At 41.9% G+C, this 19,754-nt stretch overlaps 1 protein-coding gene across 1 annotated transcript; it reads right to left on the bottom strand.

Moving 5' to 3' along the window:
* Nucleotides 1-482: 482 nt before the first annotated feature.
* Nucleotides 483-1,982, bottom strand: LOC122001030 (U-box domain-containing protein 26-like). Its single transcript, XM_042555586.1, has one exon. It carries the CDS (start codon nt 1,742-1,744, stop codon nt 524-526), a length of 1,221 nt encoding a protein of 406 aa, XP_042411520.1. The 5' UTR covers nt 1,745-1,982; the 3' UTR covers nt 483-523.
* Between the last annotated feature and the right edge of the window lie 17,772 nt (nt 1,983-19,754).

The raw sequence follows: 19,754 nt of genomic DNA, 5'->3' as shown, positions 1-19,754 counted from the left end.
TGGCACAACTCCTTCAACATTGCGGTATATAATACAACCCGTACTTGTTGGTAGTCATTAATTACCCACACTACAATTTCATCGTATGACTAATTAACTTTTTTCCCTTAATAACCACTATTCAAATTTTGCCATCAGACTAATTCTAAAGTAGATAATAATCCGGTCCCACATTTTAATCATTAAAGTAAATTAAAAACTATGATAACTTTAGACGTGGGATTTCAATTTCACCAATAGTTCAATCGCATGTGACACACTGAGAATTCATAAAATAAAGTTTTCTCGCAAAAGTCGACCAGCACGCTCACGAAGAAAAGGCTGTCAGTGATGATCTAAGTTTTCAGATAAATTTTTCAGCACGATCTTTTAGACCATGAAATATAAACCTCAAGAATCGAAAGTAAATTGTTCAAGTTTGATCTTTGTTTTTTTTTTTTTTTTTTTTTTGTAAATGGCTATTTTCTTTCCGATAGAAGATGGATGCAAAAACACACTCCATTTACAACTATCTCATGAAGAATCACAGCAGTCCCCTTGTTTCGCCATTCCAAGAAGCTCTCAGCATCTTGAGCAGAGTCCTGGATTTGGCCTTCGATGCCGCGCCGCACTGGCTCTGCAGCAGCAGTAGCAACTGCGTCACCGCGCCGGCGGACGTCGCCGCCGCCCTCGCCCTCTCCGACTCGCCGCAAATGGCTAGCAGCGAACCCAGCGCGTGCTCGCTCCCTTCGTGCCCCGTCGACACCCTGAACACCATCTTTACGAGGGCCCTCACGCCGCTTGGATTCTCCAGCAGCGCTTTCTTCCCCGCCTCGAGTCCCAGCAGGAGCTCCAGCGCGGCCAACGCGGCCAACGCCGGCGCGGCGTTGCGCCGCGCGCAGCAATTCGACAGCAGGTGCGCGATGAGGCCGTCCACCGCGCCTTCCCCGATCGCACGGCGCCGGTTGCTCTCCGAAGACGAGCACAGAGCCGCCGTGGCGCGAACGGCCGCCTGCGACGCTTTGAAAGTACTCAACTTGTCGCCGAGCATAGAAACTAGAATCTGCAAGATCCGCGGCGACCGGTCGACGACGATTGAGCAGAGCTCGTGGGTGGCAGAAGAAGTAGCTATGACTTCGAGGAGATGACATAAGCTGATCTTGATCTCGGCATTGCCTCGGTCAAAGAGGTGCACCAGCGAAGACAAAGTCGATTCTTCCTCCTTCAGCATGTTGAGCGGATACAAAGGAGCGGAGACCGACAAGCTCAGAACGCAGCCGAGCAACGCTCCGGCGAACTCGGCGTCGAGGAGGGTTCCTCCCGGGGTAAGTTGGAACAGAAGCTGAAGCAGCAAAGGAAAGAAGCCAAGTTGAACCAAGCATGCCCGGCCGACGTCAGACTCCACGGACAGAACGTGGACTTTCCTGGCCATCTCCAGCTTCTCCGACGGCAACGTGGTCGGCGAGAGGAGTTCCCTTCGGAGCGCGACCAGTGAGAAATCGGCGGCATCGGGAAACTGCACAGGGTGGTGGCAGCTGTCTCCGGCGTCAGCGAGGAGCCACTGGTCGATAAGATGGCAGAGGGCATGGTTGGGGATCAATGTGGTATCGGTGAGCCTCTGCATTGTGACGGGGCACGTCAGGTTGCCGTCGGCGAGCCACTTCTCGATGCTCGGCCTATCGTAGGTCTGACCGGTGCTCAGAGTGACTGGATCCGTGAAGATTTCAAGGCTTATTGGGCATCTGAACAAATGAGGAATGCTCATTTCATTCGCCTCCCTGCGAACACACGCAAGGCTTACAAACCTATAAAAGTGTGATCACAGGGGAGTTCGACAGGGAGGACCTCGATCGATCGAGGAGCATAAGCTCAGAGCAGCTAACAAGTTTGTGACTGATGCATGGCAGAATTCAGCTCAGAATAGGAGAATGAACAGAGAAGATTAGTAGTGAAAGGTTGAAGAGGATAAGATCATAATCTTTTGGTCACTGGGAACTATAGAGACTGAAATTGAAACTTCCATGAAAAGATGGGCACCAGACAACTGTTTCTGTGCACTGTGCACTGTGCACTGTGCTTGTGGTGGGGAGGTCATTGAAAGACATACAAAAAGATGATTATACTCCTCTCTATCATCCCTCGCAGTCCGTCCCCTAATACAAAAAGATGATTAAAAATTGACCCTTATCCTATTAGAGTAAAAATGTCATCCTTCAATCAATTAGGCACCCTAAGAAATCATTGAAAGACAGCAAGCTAAGCAGAAAGGTAGAGATTGAGTGGGGAATATTGCAATTAAAAGGAAGGAGAGGGTATCCATAATGATCGCACTGACGAATGACAAGATGAGTGGGCTTCAACTTCCCCAATTTCCTGGTCAAAAGTCAAACTCACAAATTTTGACTACTTTAATAAGGCATTGCCAACTGGTTCAATCAGCCAAAAAGACAAGTTGAATTCATCACGAAAAGATAAACTAATAAATTCTCTTATCTAAGCGAGCTCGATAAGATAAATTCTTTTGTCCACGTAACAATAAAGGTTCATACGCACTGAGAACTTTTACACTGTTTTTTTCGATTTCCTCCAATCGAAGCTTTTTCTAGCAATGTTCATTGAGAAATATATGGCAGGAACAAAAAGACAAAATTATGACACCCGTGGAGAAATTTCTAACTTTCGGTGTGCCTAATGGAAATTTAGCCAAAGGAAGGCCAGTGCATGAAGTAACTCACTTTGAAAGTTTGCCACTTGAGAAAGGGATTTATTAGCCGACATTGACTTCAGCATGTTTAGTGGAATCCTGCCTACTACGCCGTCTTCTAGATCAGTATTTTACAGGATATATATACTCGGCCAATCCGACTCCTTTGATTCGTTTAATCCGACTCCTCCGATTCGTTCAACTCAACTCCTCTTGACTCGGCCAACCAACTCCTCCGACTCGATCATCCAACTCCTCCGATGCGGTCCACCAATCCCTTTCGCGCGACTTGGCTAATATGACTAAACCGACTCAATTTATCAAACTACATCGGATTCATCATCAAAGTCCTTTGGTTTAGTCATCCTTGGTTGGGACCCATATTTTACATGGCTTACTAGACCACTTTTCCCGAAGAACGTGAGCAACATAGCGGTTACTCTAGGAAAATATGAGAAACATAGTCATTTCTCTCAGAAGACATGGACAAACACGGAGGTAATGTAATGATTACATTATCCGTAACCCTATATAAAGTCGTAGTCTTAGATAGGAACACGTAGTCATTTAAACTCTTCTACTACTCCATAACTTTTACTTTTTCCTAGCCCCTCAAAGTCGAGTCCGACATTGAGTCTTATACGTATCCACGGTGTTTTCTCATCCAATAGCTCTCCCTTTATAGTCACCTCCCATTGATTCATGTCACCATACCAGAACAATATCCATGAGGTTGTTCTTGACAATGAATAGATATCAACCTACATACAGAATCAATAAAATAAATTGTCAATAATGTCTAGATCAGGAACAGTGTTGGATATTGATAAAAGTAAAACACATAAATTTATTTCTACTTTACGGAAAGTAAATTTGTGCCTTGATTGATGATGCACTAATTCTGGCACTGCAAACCTTCAGAATTGTTGTGAACCCTAACCAAGAACTACTCGAAATTGAAATGATAGTCAAGTATCTTGAATTATCAACGTTATGTCACAATGTTTCAATACTTAACCTGGTAATACTGATGATAGCCTTCTTTTGTTCTTCTTGACAAGATAAAGACTACAACTCTCTTCTTTCTTAGACTCTCTTCCCTTTTCTTTCTTTTTTTACTTACATACTTCACACAAGAAGTATAAATTTATAGGATAAGATAATAATGGGGGTTACTAATATTAGGGGGTTACTAACTTTCATATAAATACTCTATAGTGGGCATAAGTTACTTATATGTATTAATACCCCATAGTAGGCATAGGTTACTAACTTCTCCCACTTACACACAAGGGCATTTAATTTTCATCACTAGATCACAACTCATGTGACCGATCATATCATCATACTAGACTTCCATACAGAATTGAACGTCGTGCGACTTGCGAGTACACCTGTATACAAAACTATTCAATGCATCTATTAGGATGATTGAGTAGTCATCATTGTATCATAAGATACAAAATCTCATTGTACATCCATCGAGCTACTTTCCTCATCGAAAGTAATCCCTAGATAACACTCGATTTGATATTCACTAATATGTTTTAATCTCTACATAGATAAACATAAAAGATTAGTTTATGAATATTATATGATGATGTATTGTTAATTGATCTTTTTTTCTAAACTTGAATATATTAATCTTAATTCAGTTGCTTTCCTAGACATGTCCTTCATATCTCAATTTATCTTCAGGTCATCAGTAAACAGACTCCTTCGAATCGGCCAATCTGACTCCTTCGAATCGGCCAATCCGACTCCTTTGATTCGTTCAATCCAACTCCTCCGATTCTTACAACTCAACTCCTCTTTGTTAGAGTGTATACTGAAAGCCTAAACTTTTGTAAACATTTATTTTGAATAAAGAATCACATTTGGTCAAATTGTCTACATTTGTTTGTAGTTGTTCAATTAATTTATATTGTAGATAACATAGTATGTGGTGTCACATACAGAAGATGATGTTATCAGTACCTTATAAATTATAAACAGTAGCTCACGACCAAAATGGAAGGGAACAAACCATTGGAAGGTCGTAGTGTAATTAGGAATTAGTTTATCTTAACAATATAATTACACTAGTACACTTATAGTGCATTGAGTAGGACCATTACAGGTCATTTCTTTTATACTGACTTTATAAAGGAACAAAGACCTCAGTTATTATGGAAGTATGTGCTCTTAATCCTAATATAATAATAAGCACATATATTTGATATTTATTTCTTTAATTTATCAATGGGTGAGATTTAGTTTGATAAATCAATAAGCCCGATAAGTTAGGAAATGATATCACTTATAGTGTGTGTTGTTGATTATAGAAGAAAACTGTGTCCTAGTGATCTAGGTTGATAATGTCCCCAAGAAGATCTCATAAGGATTGTCATGTTAAACCCTGCAGGTGGACTCAGTCCAACATGACGATAAGGTTGAGTGGTACTATTCTTGGATTAAGATATTAATTAAATGAGTTGTCAGTAACTCACTTAATTAGTGGGCATTCGACATCTTAAACACAGGGAGACTAACATACTCATAATAAGAAGGAGCCCAAAAATGTAATTTGGGATTGGTGCAGTAGTTCAATAATAGTTCTCTAGTGGAATGAATTATTATTGATAAAATTAAGTTGTGTGTTCGGGGCGAACACGGGATGCTTAATTTTATCGGGAGTCCAAAACCAATTACTCCTCTCGGTCACTATCGTAGCCTCTTATTTATAGAGTACTATACCCACCTATACCCACCTTCATACCCATGGTATAGGGGCCGGCCAAGCTAGCTTGTGGATTAAGCTAGGGTCGGCCAAGCCTTGGTCCATGGGTGGCCGACCCTAGATTGAACCCAAGCTAAGGTGGATGGCCCCATTAAATTAAAAAAGAATTTTAATTTTAAAATTTTCTTATGTAGAAGATATAATTTAATGGAGAGAATTAAAATTAAAATATCTCTTCTACAAAAGATTAAGAAAAGAGATTAGATCTCTTTCCTTATTTGTAGATTGGAAAGATATTTTATTTTTCTTCTTTGTAAATTATTCACATGTTGAAAAATTAAAATTATAGAAATTACTTTTTATCAACCATGAAGGGATTTTAAAGGAAAATTTTATTTTTTAAAATTTTCAAAGACAAATAAGGAATTTTAATTGTCGATTGAAATAGCCTTGTTTGCTCTTAATGATGTGGCCGGCCATGACATGAAGGAATAGGAAATTTTGTTTAATTTTTCTTAATTAATTCATGTCAAGGAAAGTTAAGGAAATTTTATTGTAATTAAATTTCCTTATTTGCCAAAGCTAAGGATTATAAAAGAGGGGGTTGGGGTGCCTACATGACACATAACTTTTATTATTCTTCTCCCTCTTTTCTTCCTTGGTGTGGTCGGCCCCTTCAAGATCTCTCTTCTCCTTGTTGTGGCCGAATCTCCTCTTCCTCTAGGAGATCAAGTGGTGGCCGGATCTTAGCTTGGAGAAGAAGGAGAGAAAGCTTGCATCTCTTGGAGCTTGGTTGATGAAAAAAGATCTTCATCTTTTGGAAGCATTGTGCTTGGCCGAAACTTGAAGAAAGGAGAAGAAGGTGCTTTGGTGGTTTCTCATCTCGGAAGATCGTTGCCCACACAACGTCCAAGGTTAGAAGAGGAATACGGTAGAAGACCTAAAGATTTTTGCTTGCAAAAGAAAAGGTATACTAGTATTTTATTTCTGCATCATACTAGTTTTATCTTCATGTAAAAAATACCAAATACAAGAGGCATGCGATTCTAGTATTTCGAATTTGTTTTCGATGTTGTGTTCTTTGTTTTTCTTTTCCTTGTGATGAGATTATTCTTTTCGGTTGACCTAAAGTTATTTAAGGAAATTAAATATTAGCTTTCCTTAAAAGGCTTTGTCTAGGCGGTGGTGGTTGTTCCCATATCCAAGAAGGTCATGTGCCTCGCCATGCAGTCCTGGAAGCTAATTTTGAAAATTAATATTTAATGAAATTAATAACCTAGGTGACTTGGATCGAACGTGTTAAGTTCTGCAGGAGATCCAAGTCTAAACCTAAAAGAACGAATAGATTAAGTTTTGGATCAAACGTGTTAAGTTCCGCAGGCGATCCAAAATTTAATTTAAAAGAACACATGGTAGCTAGGAAAAGGTTCAGACCTTTGTACAAAATTTTTGTACAGTGGAACCATTAGGTTTTCCGAATAGCAACCAACAATTGGTATCAGAGCTAGGGTTTTGCCTCTGTGTATTTGGTATTAGTTTAATTATGCACATGTCATACATAATTTAGGCAGGTTAATAGTAGGATGTGCTAACTTTGTGGATGCAGGATCCAACTATTATGGCTTTTAGTTATTATGTGTGTGATTGGACCCTTGGACATGTCAAGGGCATTTATATGTGTGTGCATGATTGTAATATAAAATACAGCAGGAGCTGTATTTAATTTTAATTAGGATTTTATTTTTGATCTAGTTACATGTACATTCCTTTTATGGAATATAGGATCGATGGATGTAAATTTTTATTTTATGTTCGATCTAGTTCACATGTACATTCCTTCGAGGAATATAGGATCGAAAAATGTAAAATTCTATTTATGTCGCGGATCGAATCTTGCAAGGCGTGGAACCTTTTCAGGACCAGAGACGCAGTGGAACAAGGAGCAAGATGAATGCGACAACTATGTTAGGACCTTCGGATGCGGCTAGAGAGGGGGGGGTGTGAATAGCCGACCCTAAATTCTCGTTTCTTCCTACAATTTGAGTTAGCGCAGCGGAAATACAAGATAGAAATGAAACGGGAGAATATCAAACCTCAAACGCGACGATATAACGAGGTTCGGAGATGATACTCCTACTCCTCGGCGTGTCCGTAAGGTGGATGAATCCTATCAATCCGTCGGTGGATGAGACCCCGGAAAACCGGCTAATAAAAACTCTTTCTGGGTGGAGAAACCTCGCCACAATCTCTCTTGCAACAGCAAGATCAGAGTACAAGAAATACAGCAAGAAGCCAAGAACAATATGAATGTAAAAACACTAGTTTGCTTGCCTTCTTGTCGACTGTTGATGAAACAGCAACTTCACGGATGCCAACCACAGCAGCAACTGCTCAGTTGGAGACCCAGCCGAGGGAAGCTCACACGAAACTTCAATAATGGAGAGCTCAGCAAAGCTCAGATCGCAAGGAGGAAGAAGAAGAAGTTCCCTGTAGAGGCCCTCCACCTCGTTATATAACTTGAACCTGCGAAGAAGACAGAAATCAAGCCGTTGTGTCTCAACGGCTAGGCCTGGACCGATCATGCTCCACCCTGTCGGTCCAGGATGGGTCTGATCGGTCATGGGACCGATCAAGGCCTAGGCTGATCGGTCCCCAGACCGATCCCAACTCTCACAGAGAGTTGTTGCCGATCCCTGATCGGTCTGTGGACCGATCAGGCCATAGGAGGATCGGTACACAGACCGATCCCCCTATTGATCCCCCTATTGTTCTCTTCTTACTGATCGGTCACCAAACCGATCAGATAACCCACAGAGAGCTACTGTGTGGTTACTGATCGATCACGAGACCAATCAGATAACTAAGGTATCACTGGATCGGTCGACAGACCGATCCAGACAGCCAAAGTATCACTGGATCGGTCAACAGACAGATCCAATGCCTCTGTTGGTTTTAGAGCTTCCCAGCCCTAAACCCTAACGTCTTCCTGGTCCAGAGAACGAGTTACCGAGCCCTCTCTGACCTAGTCCGGAGAACGAGCTACCGAGCCCTCTCCGACTTCCACGTCCGGTCCAGAGAACGAGCTACCGAGCCCTCTCTGACCTAGTCCGGAGAACGAGCTACCGAGCCCTCTCCGACTTCCACGTCCGGTCCAGAGAACGAGCTACCGAGCCCTCTCTGACCTAGTCCAGAGAACGAGCTACCGAGCCCTCTCCAACCTCCCAGGACGAGCTACCGAGCCCTCTCTGACCTAGTCCGGAGAACGAGCTACCGAGCCCTCTCCGACTCCATCCGGTCCAGAGAACGAGCTACCGAGCCCTCTCTGACCTAGTCCGGAGAACGAGCTACCGAGCCCTCTCCGACTCCATCCAGTCCAGAGAACGAGCTACCGAGCCCTCTCTGACCTCCCATGCCAAGCTTCCATACTTGGACTTTTCCCGTGCCAAGCTCCCTGTTTGGACTTTTCCGTGCCAAGTCTCCATACTTGGACTTTTCCCGTGCCAAGCTCCCTGCTTGGACTTTTCCGTGCCAAGTCTCCATACTTGGACTTTTCCCGAATCAGGTCAACTCAAGTCGGGTCAACCAGGTCAACCTTGACCAAAGGTTGCACCCACAATCCCCCAAGTTCCTATTCTTGTCAAACATCAAAATATAACTTCTCCATTCTTGTCAAACACCAAAATATACCTCGAGTCAGGTCAACTCGAGTCGGGTCACCCATGTCAACCTTGACCTAAGGTTGCACCAACAATCTCCCCCTTTTTGATGTTTGACAAAAACCATAATCAAGTTAGGTTAACCCAATAACCTAACTTAGGTTTTCTAATAGTTCTCCAATGTTCTTCCTAGAACATTCTCCCCAAACTCCAATGTTCTTCCTTGAACATTCTCTGGACATTCTCCCCCTTTTTGACACACATCAAAAGGGGTGAATCAAGGTCAAGAGTTTCTTCCTAATGAAAGTCCCATACCTTTCATTGAAACCCTTAATTTCCCCCTTGATACTAAAATCAACAATCAACTCAGTGATAATCCCATATCACTCATCCTCAGAAATCTTGACGAGTAAAAACCCCCCCTAAAAGTCAACTCCCCCTTGACCAATAGGTAAAACTCCCCCTAAAGGTCAACTCCTCCTTGACCATTGCACCAACAATGTCTTGGAGAGTTTCAACCCTTTAGAAAACTAAAACACCAACTTCCACAGTTGAAATTTCAGACAACAGTCGAAAATCAGTATTTTGGCACGCTCTGATCGGTCACCAGACCGATCAGGACTCCACTGGATCGGTCACCAGACCGATCCACACTACCCTGGATCGGTCAGGATCTTCTCAGATCGGTCCACAACTCGGTCCACGACTCTCTGATAAGGATTTCTGATTTTTCTCCCGAAATTCAGAAACCCCTAAAAAAATTACAGAAAATTCCAAAAATTGTAAAATTTTGAGGATGCATTCCTCATAACATATATTATCATGGAAAAATAGTTTTCTATGAAAATAACTCCCATTTTTTAATCTTGATACAAAGTTCAAAAAATTTTGAAATAGCTCAAGGTTAATCCATCTTTGTATCAACTTGCTCAATGATGAATGCTATCACTAGAAAAGCTTCATCAAGGTTTTTCAAATCAATTTTGAAATGATCTTAAACCATTCAATTTAGGACCACAATCTTAGGGCTAAATGTACATGCCTTGTACACAAGTTTTTCCTATGATCCTCAAATTCGAATTAAGCTCATCTAGGTACAAGAACTATGCACCTTGATCCTAACTCATAATCCTAATATCTCACACACATCTAAGGTGTATCAAACACATCCAAGTCAATTTTGATGTGAGATATGGGTTTAGGTCATCTTAAGCTAAGTTCTCATGCATTTTCTAAACAACAATTAGATCTCCATATCAAATTGTGTTTTTATCCTTAAATCAATTTAATTGATCATAAATGCAAGAGATGATGACATGGCATAAAATAATATCATAAGTGGAAATATGTGCCAATGTCATGATGTCATGGCATAAAGTATGAAACTTAAATAAGGCATGACATATAACTAACCTAAGCATTATCATAACATTTCAAATGATAATAAATATGATGTCATGACATGGCATATGACAAACAATGTATGACAAATAACATATAAAGGTATAGAAAATACCTAATTCTAGGCTTAGTTGCCATTTTTGATAATTTGATCATTTTACCATAAATTCTATATTCCTAAGTGTAATAGACCTAAAATCATATACTAAAGATTTTTAGATCACTATGTGCCAATTAGATTGATCCTAGAAAACTCCTCAAATGTGGTTGTCACATCCTAATCACCTTAGGAATAATTTTTAATTTCATTTTCAAGGCTTGATTACACCTTGAAAATTCCTAAAATGCCACCTTTTGCCATGAGTAGGTTAACTACCTATCCAATTAAGGTTGGCACACCCTAAACCATCTAGCGTGAAGGAATCACGCTCCTAGGAACCCAATACCTATTTGAGCTCATTGGGTTCACTAAATATTCACTAGGGATGACTTCCCTAGCAACCCTCCTAATGACCCTCCTAGGCTTTAAAGCCTTGGTCATTTGGGACTCATCAAGATCAACTCTAGGGGTGACTCCCCTTGTGACCTTGGTGATGGTCTTCTTTGCCCTAGGTCTTGTTCCATAATCGAATGGAACATTATGATAAGCGGGCTTGACCACTTGAGACTTAGGCTTGTGACCCAAACCTCTCATGTCCTTGGGCTTTGATTTTTGACCCTTAGACCCTAGAGTTGACTTCTCCAAATTCTTAAGAGCCTTTTCTAAAGTGTCAAGTCTTGACCTCAAGACTTGATTTTCCTTCTTTAATACCTCAAGCTTTAATTTTCCATTTTTCTTTGAGGTATTCCTAGGCATATGTCTAGTTGTTTTGGGATTCCTATCTAGGTTTTCCTTAACCTTAGATGAGTTAACTCTAGGGTTGGCTTTTCTAGCATTGGCCTTATCTAGGCTAACATGTTTGGCACCTAAGCGCATGTATCGGTTTCTATGGTTATGATGCTTATCACTATTGACAATTGCAATAAAACTACTAGCATGTGTCTTATTAGAATTGCAAGAATGTGCCTTAAAGGATACCTTAGGGTTTGCCTTAGCTCCCCCTATAGATGTGCTTGTCTCTTGTCCTTGTGAGGTTGCCTCCCCCTTGGACATTGACTCCTATAATGCCCCCTTTGCTTGCATTGGAAGCACACCACGTGCTCCTTGCCCTTGCGTATCGGGACTCCGGCTTCATTAACTTTTGGTGCCGGTGGAGTTTTCCTAATCCTCTTTGGACATTTACTTTTGTAATGCCCATATTCCCTACACTCAAAGCACATTATATGTAATTTACTTGAAATTAAGTTGCTTGAGTTACCTAGGGTTGAGGATGGATATAAGCTCTCTCCTTCATCCCTTCCGGAGGTAGAGGCTTCTTCTTCTTGCTCCAGTCTTGAAGAAGAACTCTCCTCCTCTTCTTCCTTAGATGTTGAGTAGCCCTCAACTTCTAATTCCATACCTCCATGATGTGAGCTACTTGGCTCACTTGACTCCTCTTCATGACTTGAATTGGAGCTCTCCTCATGGAACTTAGCCAAGTTGTTCCACAACTCCTTGGCATTGTTGTATCTACCTATCTTACACAAGATATCATTAGGTAATGAAAATTCAAAGATTTTCGTTACCTCATCGTTGATTATGGATTGGTGGATTTGTTCCTTCGTCCACTTCTTCTTCTCGAGAGGTTCTCCTTCTTTATCCACCGGAGGAATAAAACCTACTTGTACACAATTCCAATTTACTAGGTTAGTCATAAGAAAATACTTCATTCTTACCTTCCAATACGCGAAGTCGTCGCGATCGTAGAAGGGTGGAATCGTGACGTCTTCTCCAAGTTGATCCATTCTCTAGCTCGTGCTCCCTCGGGTGTTAATCCAACGAAGAGCGACCTTGCTCTGATACCACTTGTTAGGACCTTAGGATGCGGCTAGAGGGGGGTGGGAATAGCCGACCCCAAATTCTTGTTTCTTCCTACAATTTGAGTTAGCGCAGCGGAAATAAAAGATAGAAACGAAATAGGAGAATATCAAACCTCAAACGCGACGATGTAACGAGGTTCGGAGATGATACGCCTACTCCTCGGCGTATCCGTAAGGTGGACAAATCCTATCAATCCGTCGGTGGATGAGACCCCGGAAAACTGGCTAATAAAAACTCCTTCTGGGTGGAGAAACCTCGCCACAATCTCTCTTGCAACAGCAAGATCAGAGTAGAAGAAATACAGCAAGAAGCCAAGAACAATATGAATGTAAAAACACTAGTTTGCTTGACTTCTCGTCGACTGTTGATGAAGCAGCAACTTCACGGATGCCAACCACAGCAGCAACTGTTCAGTTGGAGACCCAGCCGAGGGAAGCTCACATGAAGCTTCAATAATGGAGAGCTCAGCAAAGCTCAGATCGCAAGGAGGAAGAAGAAGAAGTTCCCTGTAGAGGCCCTCCACCTCGTTATATAACTTGAACCTGCGAAGAAGACAGAAATCTAGCCGTTGTGTCTCAATGGCTAGGCCTGGACCGATCATGCTCCACCCTGATCGGTCCAGGATGAGTCTGATCGGTCATGGGACCGATCAGGGCCTAGGCTGATCGGTCCCCAGACCGATCCCAACTCTCACAGAGAGTTGTTGTCGATCCCTGATCGGTCTGTGGACCGATCCAAAAATGTGATCGGTCCACGCACCGATCCCCATGATCCCTATTGTTCTTTCACCGATCGGTCATCGACCGATCGATAACCTGAAGCTATCAGTTACCGATCGGTCACGAGACCGATCGGATAACCATAGATCGTTTCTGTGTGGACCGATCCGTCACAGATATCGGATCGGTCAACAGACCGATCCAATGCCTCTGTTGGTTTTAGAGCTTCCCAGCCCTAAACCCTAACGTCTTCCTGGTCCAGAGAACGAGCTACCGAGCCCTCTCTGACCTAGTCCGGAGAACGAGCTACCGAGCCCTCTCCGACTCTACGTTCGGTCCAGAGAACGAGCTACCGAGCCCTCTCTGACCTCCCATGCCAAGCTTCCATACTTGGACTTTTCCCGTACCCAGCTCCCTGCTTGGACTTTTCCCGTGCCAAGCTCCTTGCTTGGACTTTTCCGTGCCAAGTCTCCATACTTGGACTTTTCCGAATCAGGTCAACTCAAGTCGGGTCAACCAGGTCAACCTTGACCTAAGGTTGCACCCACAATCCCCCAAGTTCCTATTCTTGTCAAACATCAAAATATAACTTCTCTATTCTTGTCAAACATCAAAATATACCTCGAGTCAGGTCAACTTGAGTCGGGTCACCCAGGTCAACCTTGACCTAAGGTTGCACCAACAAACTAGACCCGATGGTAGTGGCCAAAGATGGCAGCAGCTAGGGTTGGCGACACACGGAGGACAACTATAGATAAAAGTCATAATAGTTGAAAATTAGTTTTTCTATTTATTGCTTTTATATTGTGCTGTGTGTGCATATTAGTATACATGTTTAGTAGGCTAGCATAGTCAAAATTCCTCATTTTAAATAACTAAGTGGGAGAGGGATTTTAAATAAATTCCACGGTCTCCATTACTGGTTTATAAGTGATGCAACAAGCTTGCGCGTTGGCTCTGAGTGCCTTCCTCCATATCGGATGAGCTTGTTTTCGGATCACTAGATTAAACTTTCATTTTTGGATGACTCTAGGAAGTTAATTAAGAGCGTGTGATCCTCCCCATCGGAAGGGGCACAATCTTATTAATGGACTTAGTGTCAAGTAATGGTACACACTTAGGCACGTTTAATAGTATCCTCCCCATCGGAGTCACTGCTATTATTTGTGTGACCAAAGTAAACCAACTATTAATTTTATTTGTCAAAAAGTTAGGTTGACAAGATAATAAAATTAATGGGTAAATTCCTCCTTTTACAAATGTTGAATTTGTATACGTCCACACTATCGTGGCATACAAAATTCTCGGTGTTTTGAGGTGTTGGTTAATTTAAAATAGTATTGTTTGAGGAATCAATATTATTCTAAACTTAGAGTTCTGACCAAAAGTTATTTGTGATTCTTAGGATGACTTTCAACCCACTGGCCATCATACTAAAAGAGAACAGACTTACTGGTCCTAACTACATAGATTGGAAAAGGAACCTGGACATTGTTCTAACTGCTGAAAGCTATAAGTTTGTACTGACTTAGCCTTGCCCTGATACTCCCAATGGTGAATCTACCCAAGAGGAGATTGAATACCATAGGAAATGGGTAAAAGCAGATGAGATGACGTGGTGTTACATTTTGGCTTCAATGTCAAATGTATTGCAACATCAGCATCAAGATTTACCAACAGCCTATGATATTATGAACAATCTCAAGGAACTCTTTGGTCACCAGGATCGAGCCTCTAGGCAAGAAGCCATGAGAAAGATAATGACAGCCACCATGCAAGAGGGTACTCCTGTGAGGGATCATATCCTAAAGATGATGACTTATCTAAATGAAATATAAATCCTTGGAGGAGAAATTGATGGGGAAACCCAGATCGATATGATCCTCCAAACGCTACCTAGAAGTTTTGAGCAATTCCGCCAGAATTACAATATGAATAAAAGGGTATATTCATTGGCGGAACTACTGACAGAACTTCAGGCAGCAGAAGGTTTGTTCCGTCATAATTCTCATATTCACTATGCTGAAAATGGTTCTACTTCTAAACCGAAAGGAAAGAAGAAGAAGAAACAAGTTAGCTCAGCAAAGAAGGTGGATAAATCTCAGAGTACAGGACCTAAAGCTGGAGTGAAGAAGCCGAAGGGAAAGTGCTTCATCTGCAAGCAGTCAGGGCATTGGAAGGCGGACTGACCTCGTAGGAATCAGAACAACAAAGGTATATCTCATGCTCTAGTTGTTGAAACATGTTTAGCGGTGTTATCTACCAGCACCTGGTGTGTAGATACGGGAGCCACTGATTATGTCTGCAATTACTTGCAGGGGTTCCAGGAAACCCGACAACTAACTGAAGGAGAGATTACAGTCTACATGGGCAATGCTACTAAGGTGGCGACTGCTGCAGTGTGAAACGTCTACTTATCTTTTAATAGGAATAAAAATTTGGTTTTAAAAAATTATCTTTATGTACCCAGTTTTAGAAAAAATTTAATTTCAATTTCTAAACTATTTTTAGATGGATATTCAGTTTCCTTTAGTAACAATGTAGTTATTAAGAGAAATAAAGTGATTATCTGTTCTGGTGCATTAGTTGGCAATTTGTATACTTTAAATCCAATTTCTCCCACAAAGCATAATATGAAAATTAATAACACATCTTCTAACTCAAATAAGAGAAAAGAACCTTCGGAAATGAACCAAGCATATCTTTGGCATCTAAGGCTTGGTCATATTAACTTAAGTAGGATTCAGAGGCTTATAGCCGATGGATTCTTGGGTTCATTAGAGTTGGAAAATTTTCCAACTTGTGAATCTTGCTTGGAAGGTAAAATGACCAAGAGGTCTTTCAAGGCCAAGGGGTATAGAGCCAAAGAAGTGTTAGAATTGGTTCATTATGATTTGTGTGGTCCTATGTCTGTCCAGGCAAGAGGTGGTTTTGAATATTTTATCTCTTTTATAGATGATTATTCAAGATACGAATACATTTACCTAATACGCCGCAAGTCCGAGTGCTTTGATAAGTTCAAAGAATACAAGGCTAATGTGGAAAACGACTAGGTAAAAGTATCAAGACACTACAGTCTGATCGTGGTGGCGAATACCTCTTAGGAGAGTTTAGGAATTACTTATCAGAGGCCGGGATTCAATCCCAACTGTCTGCACCTGGTACACCCCAACAGAATGGTGTGGCAGAACGAAGGAATATGACTCTTATGGAGATGGTTAGATCGATGATGAGTTATTCAGAATTACCAAATTCATTTTGGGGATATGCTCTGGAAACAACAGTGTACATTCTGAACATAGTACCTTCTAAATCAGTTTCTTCTACTCCCACAAAATTGTGGAATGGGCGAAAACTCAGTCTAAGACATTTGGATTTGGGGTAGTCCAGCACATGTGCTGAAACCAGATGCTAATAAGTTAGAATTTCGTACAGAAGTTCGCGTGTTTGTGGGTTATCCCAGAGGAACGAAAGGTGGTTTATTTTATAGTCCTAAAGACCAGAAGGTCATTGTTAGCACCAATGCCCAGTTTTTAGAAGAAGACTATATAATGGATCACAAGCCCAGTAGCAAAGTTGTTCTAGAAGAACTTAGAGAGGACACGTCTACTTTAGTACCAACAGTACAAGATGAAGTACCACAAGAGACTGCAACACGTGTCACACATGATACACAACCACAGATGGTGCCTCGTCGTAGTGGGAGAGTGGTGAGGGAACCTGAAAGATTCATGTTTTTGGGAGAGTCTTCGGACTTGATCCCGGGTAAACATGAACCTGATCCCCGTACATATGACGAAGCACTCCAAGATATAGATGCAGTATCTTGGCAAAAAGCAATGAATTCTGAAATAGAGTCTATGTACACTAATAAGGTCTGGGAGCTTGTAGAACCACCCGATGGTGTAAAAGCCATTGGATGCAAGTGGATTTACAAAAGGAAAAGAGGGATAGACGGGAAGGTAGAAACCTTCAAAGCTAGGCTTGTTGCGAAATGGTACACTCAGAAAGAGGGAATCGATTATGAGGAGACCTTTTCACCGGTAGCTATGCTTAAGTCTATCCGGATACTCTTATCTATTGCTGCTCATATGGATTATGAGATTTGGCAAATGGATGTCAAGACATCTTTTCTTAATGGAAGTCTTGAAGAGAATATCCATATGAAGCAACCAGAAGGGTTCATTGAAAAAGGCAAAGAGCATCTAGTGTGCAAGCTCAATCGGTCCATTTATGGTCTGAAGCAAGCTTCAAGGTCTTGGAACATCCGGTTTAATGAAGTAATCCAGTCATATGGATTTATTCAGTGTCCGGATGAGTCTTGTGTATACAAGAAGTGTAACGGAAACGTGGTGGTATTTCTTGTACTATACGTAGATGATATTTTATTAATTGGCAACAATGTCAAGGTATTATCGGACGTAAGGGTATGGTTGTCCAAGCAATTTGATATGAATGACTTAGGAGATTGTGCACACATTCTTGGGATCAAAGTTATAAGAAATCGTAAGAAAAGAATGTTGTGTCTGTCCCAAGCTTCATATATAGATACAATCCTTGCTCGTTTTAGCATGCAGGATTTCAAGAAAGGTTTCTTACCTTTTAGACATGGAGTAGCTCTATCTAAAGAGATGTCTCCGTAGACATCAAAAGAGATAGAGGACATGAAAGCAGTTCCTTATGCTTCGGCTGTAGGAAGCCTAATGTATGCAATGCTATGTACGAGACCTGATATCTGTTTTGTCGTGGGCATGGTTAGCAGATATCAGAGTAACCCTGGACAAGGACATTGGACTGCGGTAAAACATATATTAAAGTACCTGAGAAGGATTAGAGATTATATGCTAGTTTACCAAGCAGACGATTTGTTCCCTGTTGGTTACACTGATTCAGATTTCCAATCAGATAGGGACAACAGTAAGTCTACATCAGGCTATGTGTTTACTTTAGGAGGTGGAGCCATTGTATGGAGGAGTGTTAAGCAGAAATGTGTTTCGGACTCAACCATGGAAGCTGAGTATGTAGCAGTCTCTGAGGCAGCTAAAGAAGCAGTATGGCTCAGGAACTTTCTAATGGACTTAGATGTGATTCCTGGTTTGCCCAAAATCATCACAATTTATTGTGATAATAGCAGTGCAGTTGCAAACTCAAAGGAACCACGAGCCCATAAGGCAAGTAAACATATAGAGCGCAAGTACCACCTGATACGAGATATCGTGAAGCGAGGAGAAGTTGTCATCGCCAAGATTGCATCAGCAGATAACTTGGCAGATCCTTTCACTAAGGCTCTTCCGGCAAAAGCTTTTGATCGGCATGTGGAGGGAATGGGAATCAGATGTATGACAGAAGATATGGCAGCTTAGTCATTAGTATAAGTGGGAGATTGTTAGAGTGTATACTGAAAGCCTAAGCTTTTGTAAACATTTATTTTGAATAAAGAATCACATTTGGTCAAATTGTCTACATTTGTTTGTAGTTGTTCAATTAATTTATATAGTAGATTGTTAGGACCTTCGGACGCGGCTAGAGAGGGGGGGGTGTGAATAGCCGACCCCAAATTCTCGTTTCTTCCTACAATTTGAGTTAGCGCAGCGGAAATAAAAGATAGAAACGAAACGGAAGAATATCAAACCTCAAATGAGACGATATAACGAGGTTCGAAGATGATACTCCTACTCCTCGGCGTGTCCGTAAGGTGGACGAATCCTATCAATCCGTCGGTGGATGAGACCCCGGAAAATCGGCTAATAAAAAAACTTCTTCTGGGTGGAGAAACTTCGCCACAATCTCTCTTGCAACAGCAAGATCAGTGTACAAGAAATACAGCAACAAGCCAAGAACAATATGAATGTAAAAACACTAGTTTGCTTGCCTTCTCGTCGACTGTTGATGAAGCAGCAACTTCACGGATGACAACCACAGCAGCAACTATTGTTGGAGACCCAGCCGAGGGAAGCTCACACGAATCTTCAGCGGTAGAGAGCTCAACAAAGCTCAGATCGCAAGGAGGAATAAGAAGAAGAATTCCACTTCTCTGCCTTCAACATCGATTTATAACCAACCTGCGAAGAAGACAAAGAAGACACAGAAATCTAGCCTGGACCGATCAGGCTATGGCCTGATCGGTCCAAGAAATCTCTGATCGGTCTGTGGACCGATCAGGCCCTAGTCTGATCGGTCCCCAGACCGATCCCAACTCTCTCACAGAGAGGGGTTGCCGAGCCCTGATCAGTCTGTGGACCGATCAGGCCATAGGTGGATCGGTCCACAGACCGATCCCCCTATTGATCCCCCTATTGTTCTCTTCTTACTGATCGGTCACCAGACCGATCAGATAACCCACAGAGAGCTACTGTGTGGTTACTGATCGGTTACGAGACCGATCAGATAACTAAGGTATCACTGGATCGGTCGACAGACCGATCCAGACAGCCAAAGTATCACTGGATCGGTCAACAGACCGATCCAATGCCTCTGTTGGTTTTTGAGCTTCCCAGCCCTAAACCCTAACGTCTTCCTGGTCCAGAGAACGAGCTACTGAGCCCTCTCTGACCTAGTCCGGAGAACGAGCTACCGAGCCCTCTCCGACTTCCACGTCCGGTCCAGAGAACGAGCT

The sequence above is a fragment of the Zingiber officinale genome, chromosome 7A (assembly GCF_018446385.1).
Source record: "Zingiber officinale cultivar Zhangliang chromosome 7A, Zo_v1.1, whole genome shotgun sequence".
NCBI classification, from domain to species: domain Eukaryota; kingdom Viridiplantae; phylum Streptophyta; class Magnoliopsida; order Zingiberales; family Zingiberaceae; genus Zingiber; species Zingiber officinale.
This window is presented reverse-complemented; position numbering and strand designations above follow the sequence as displayed.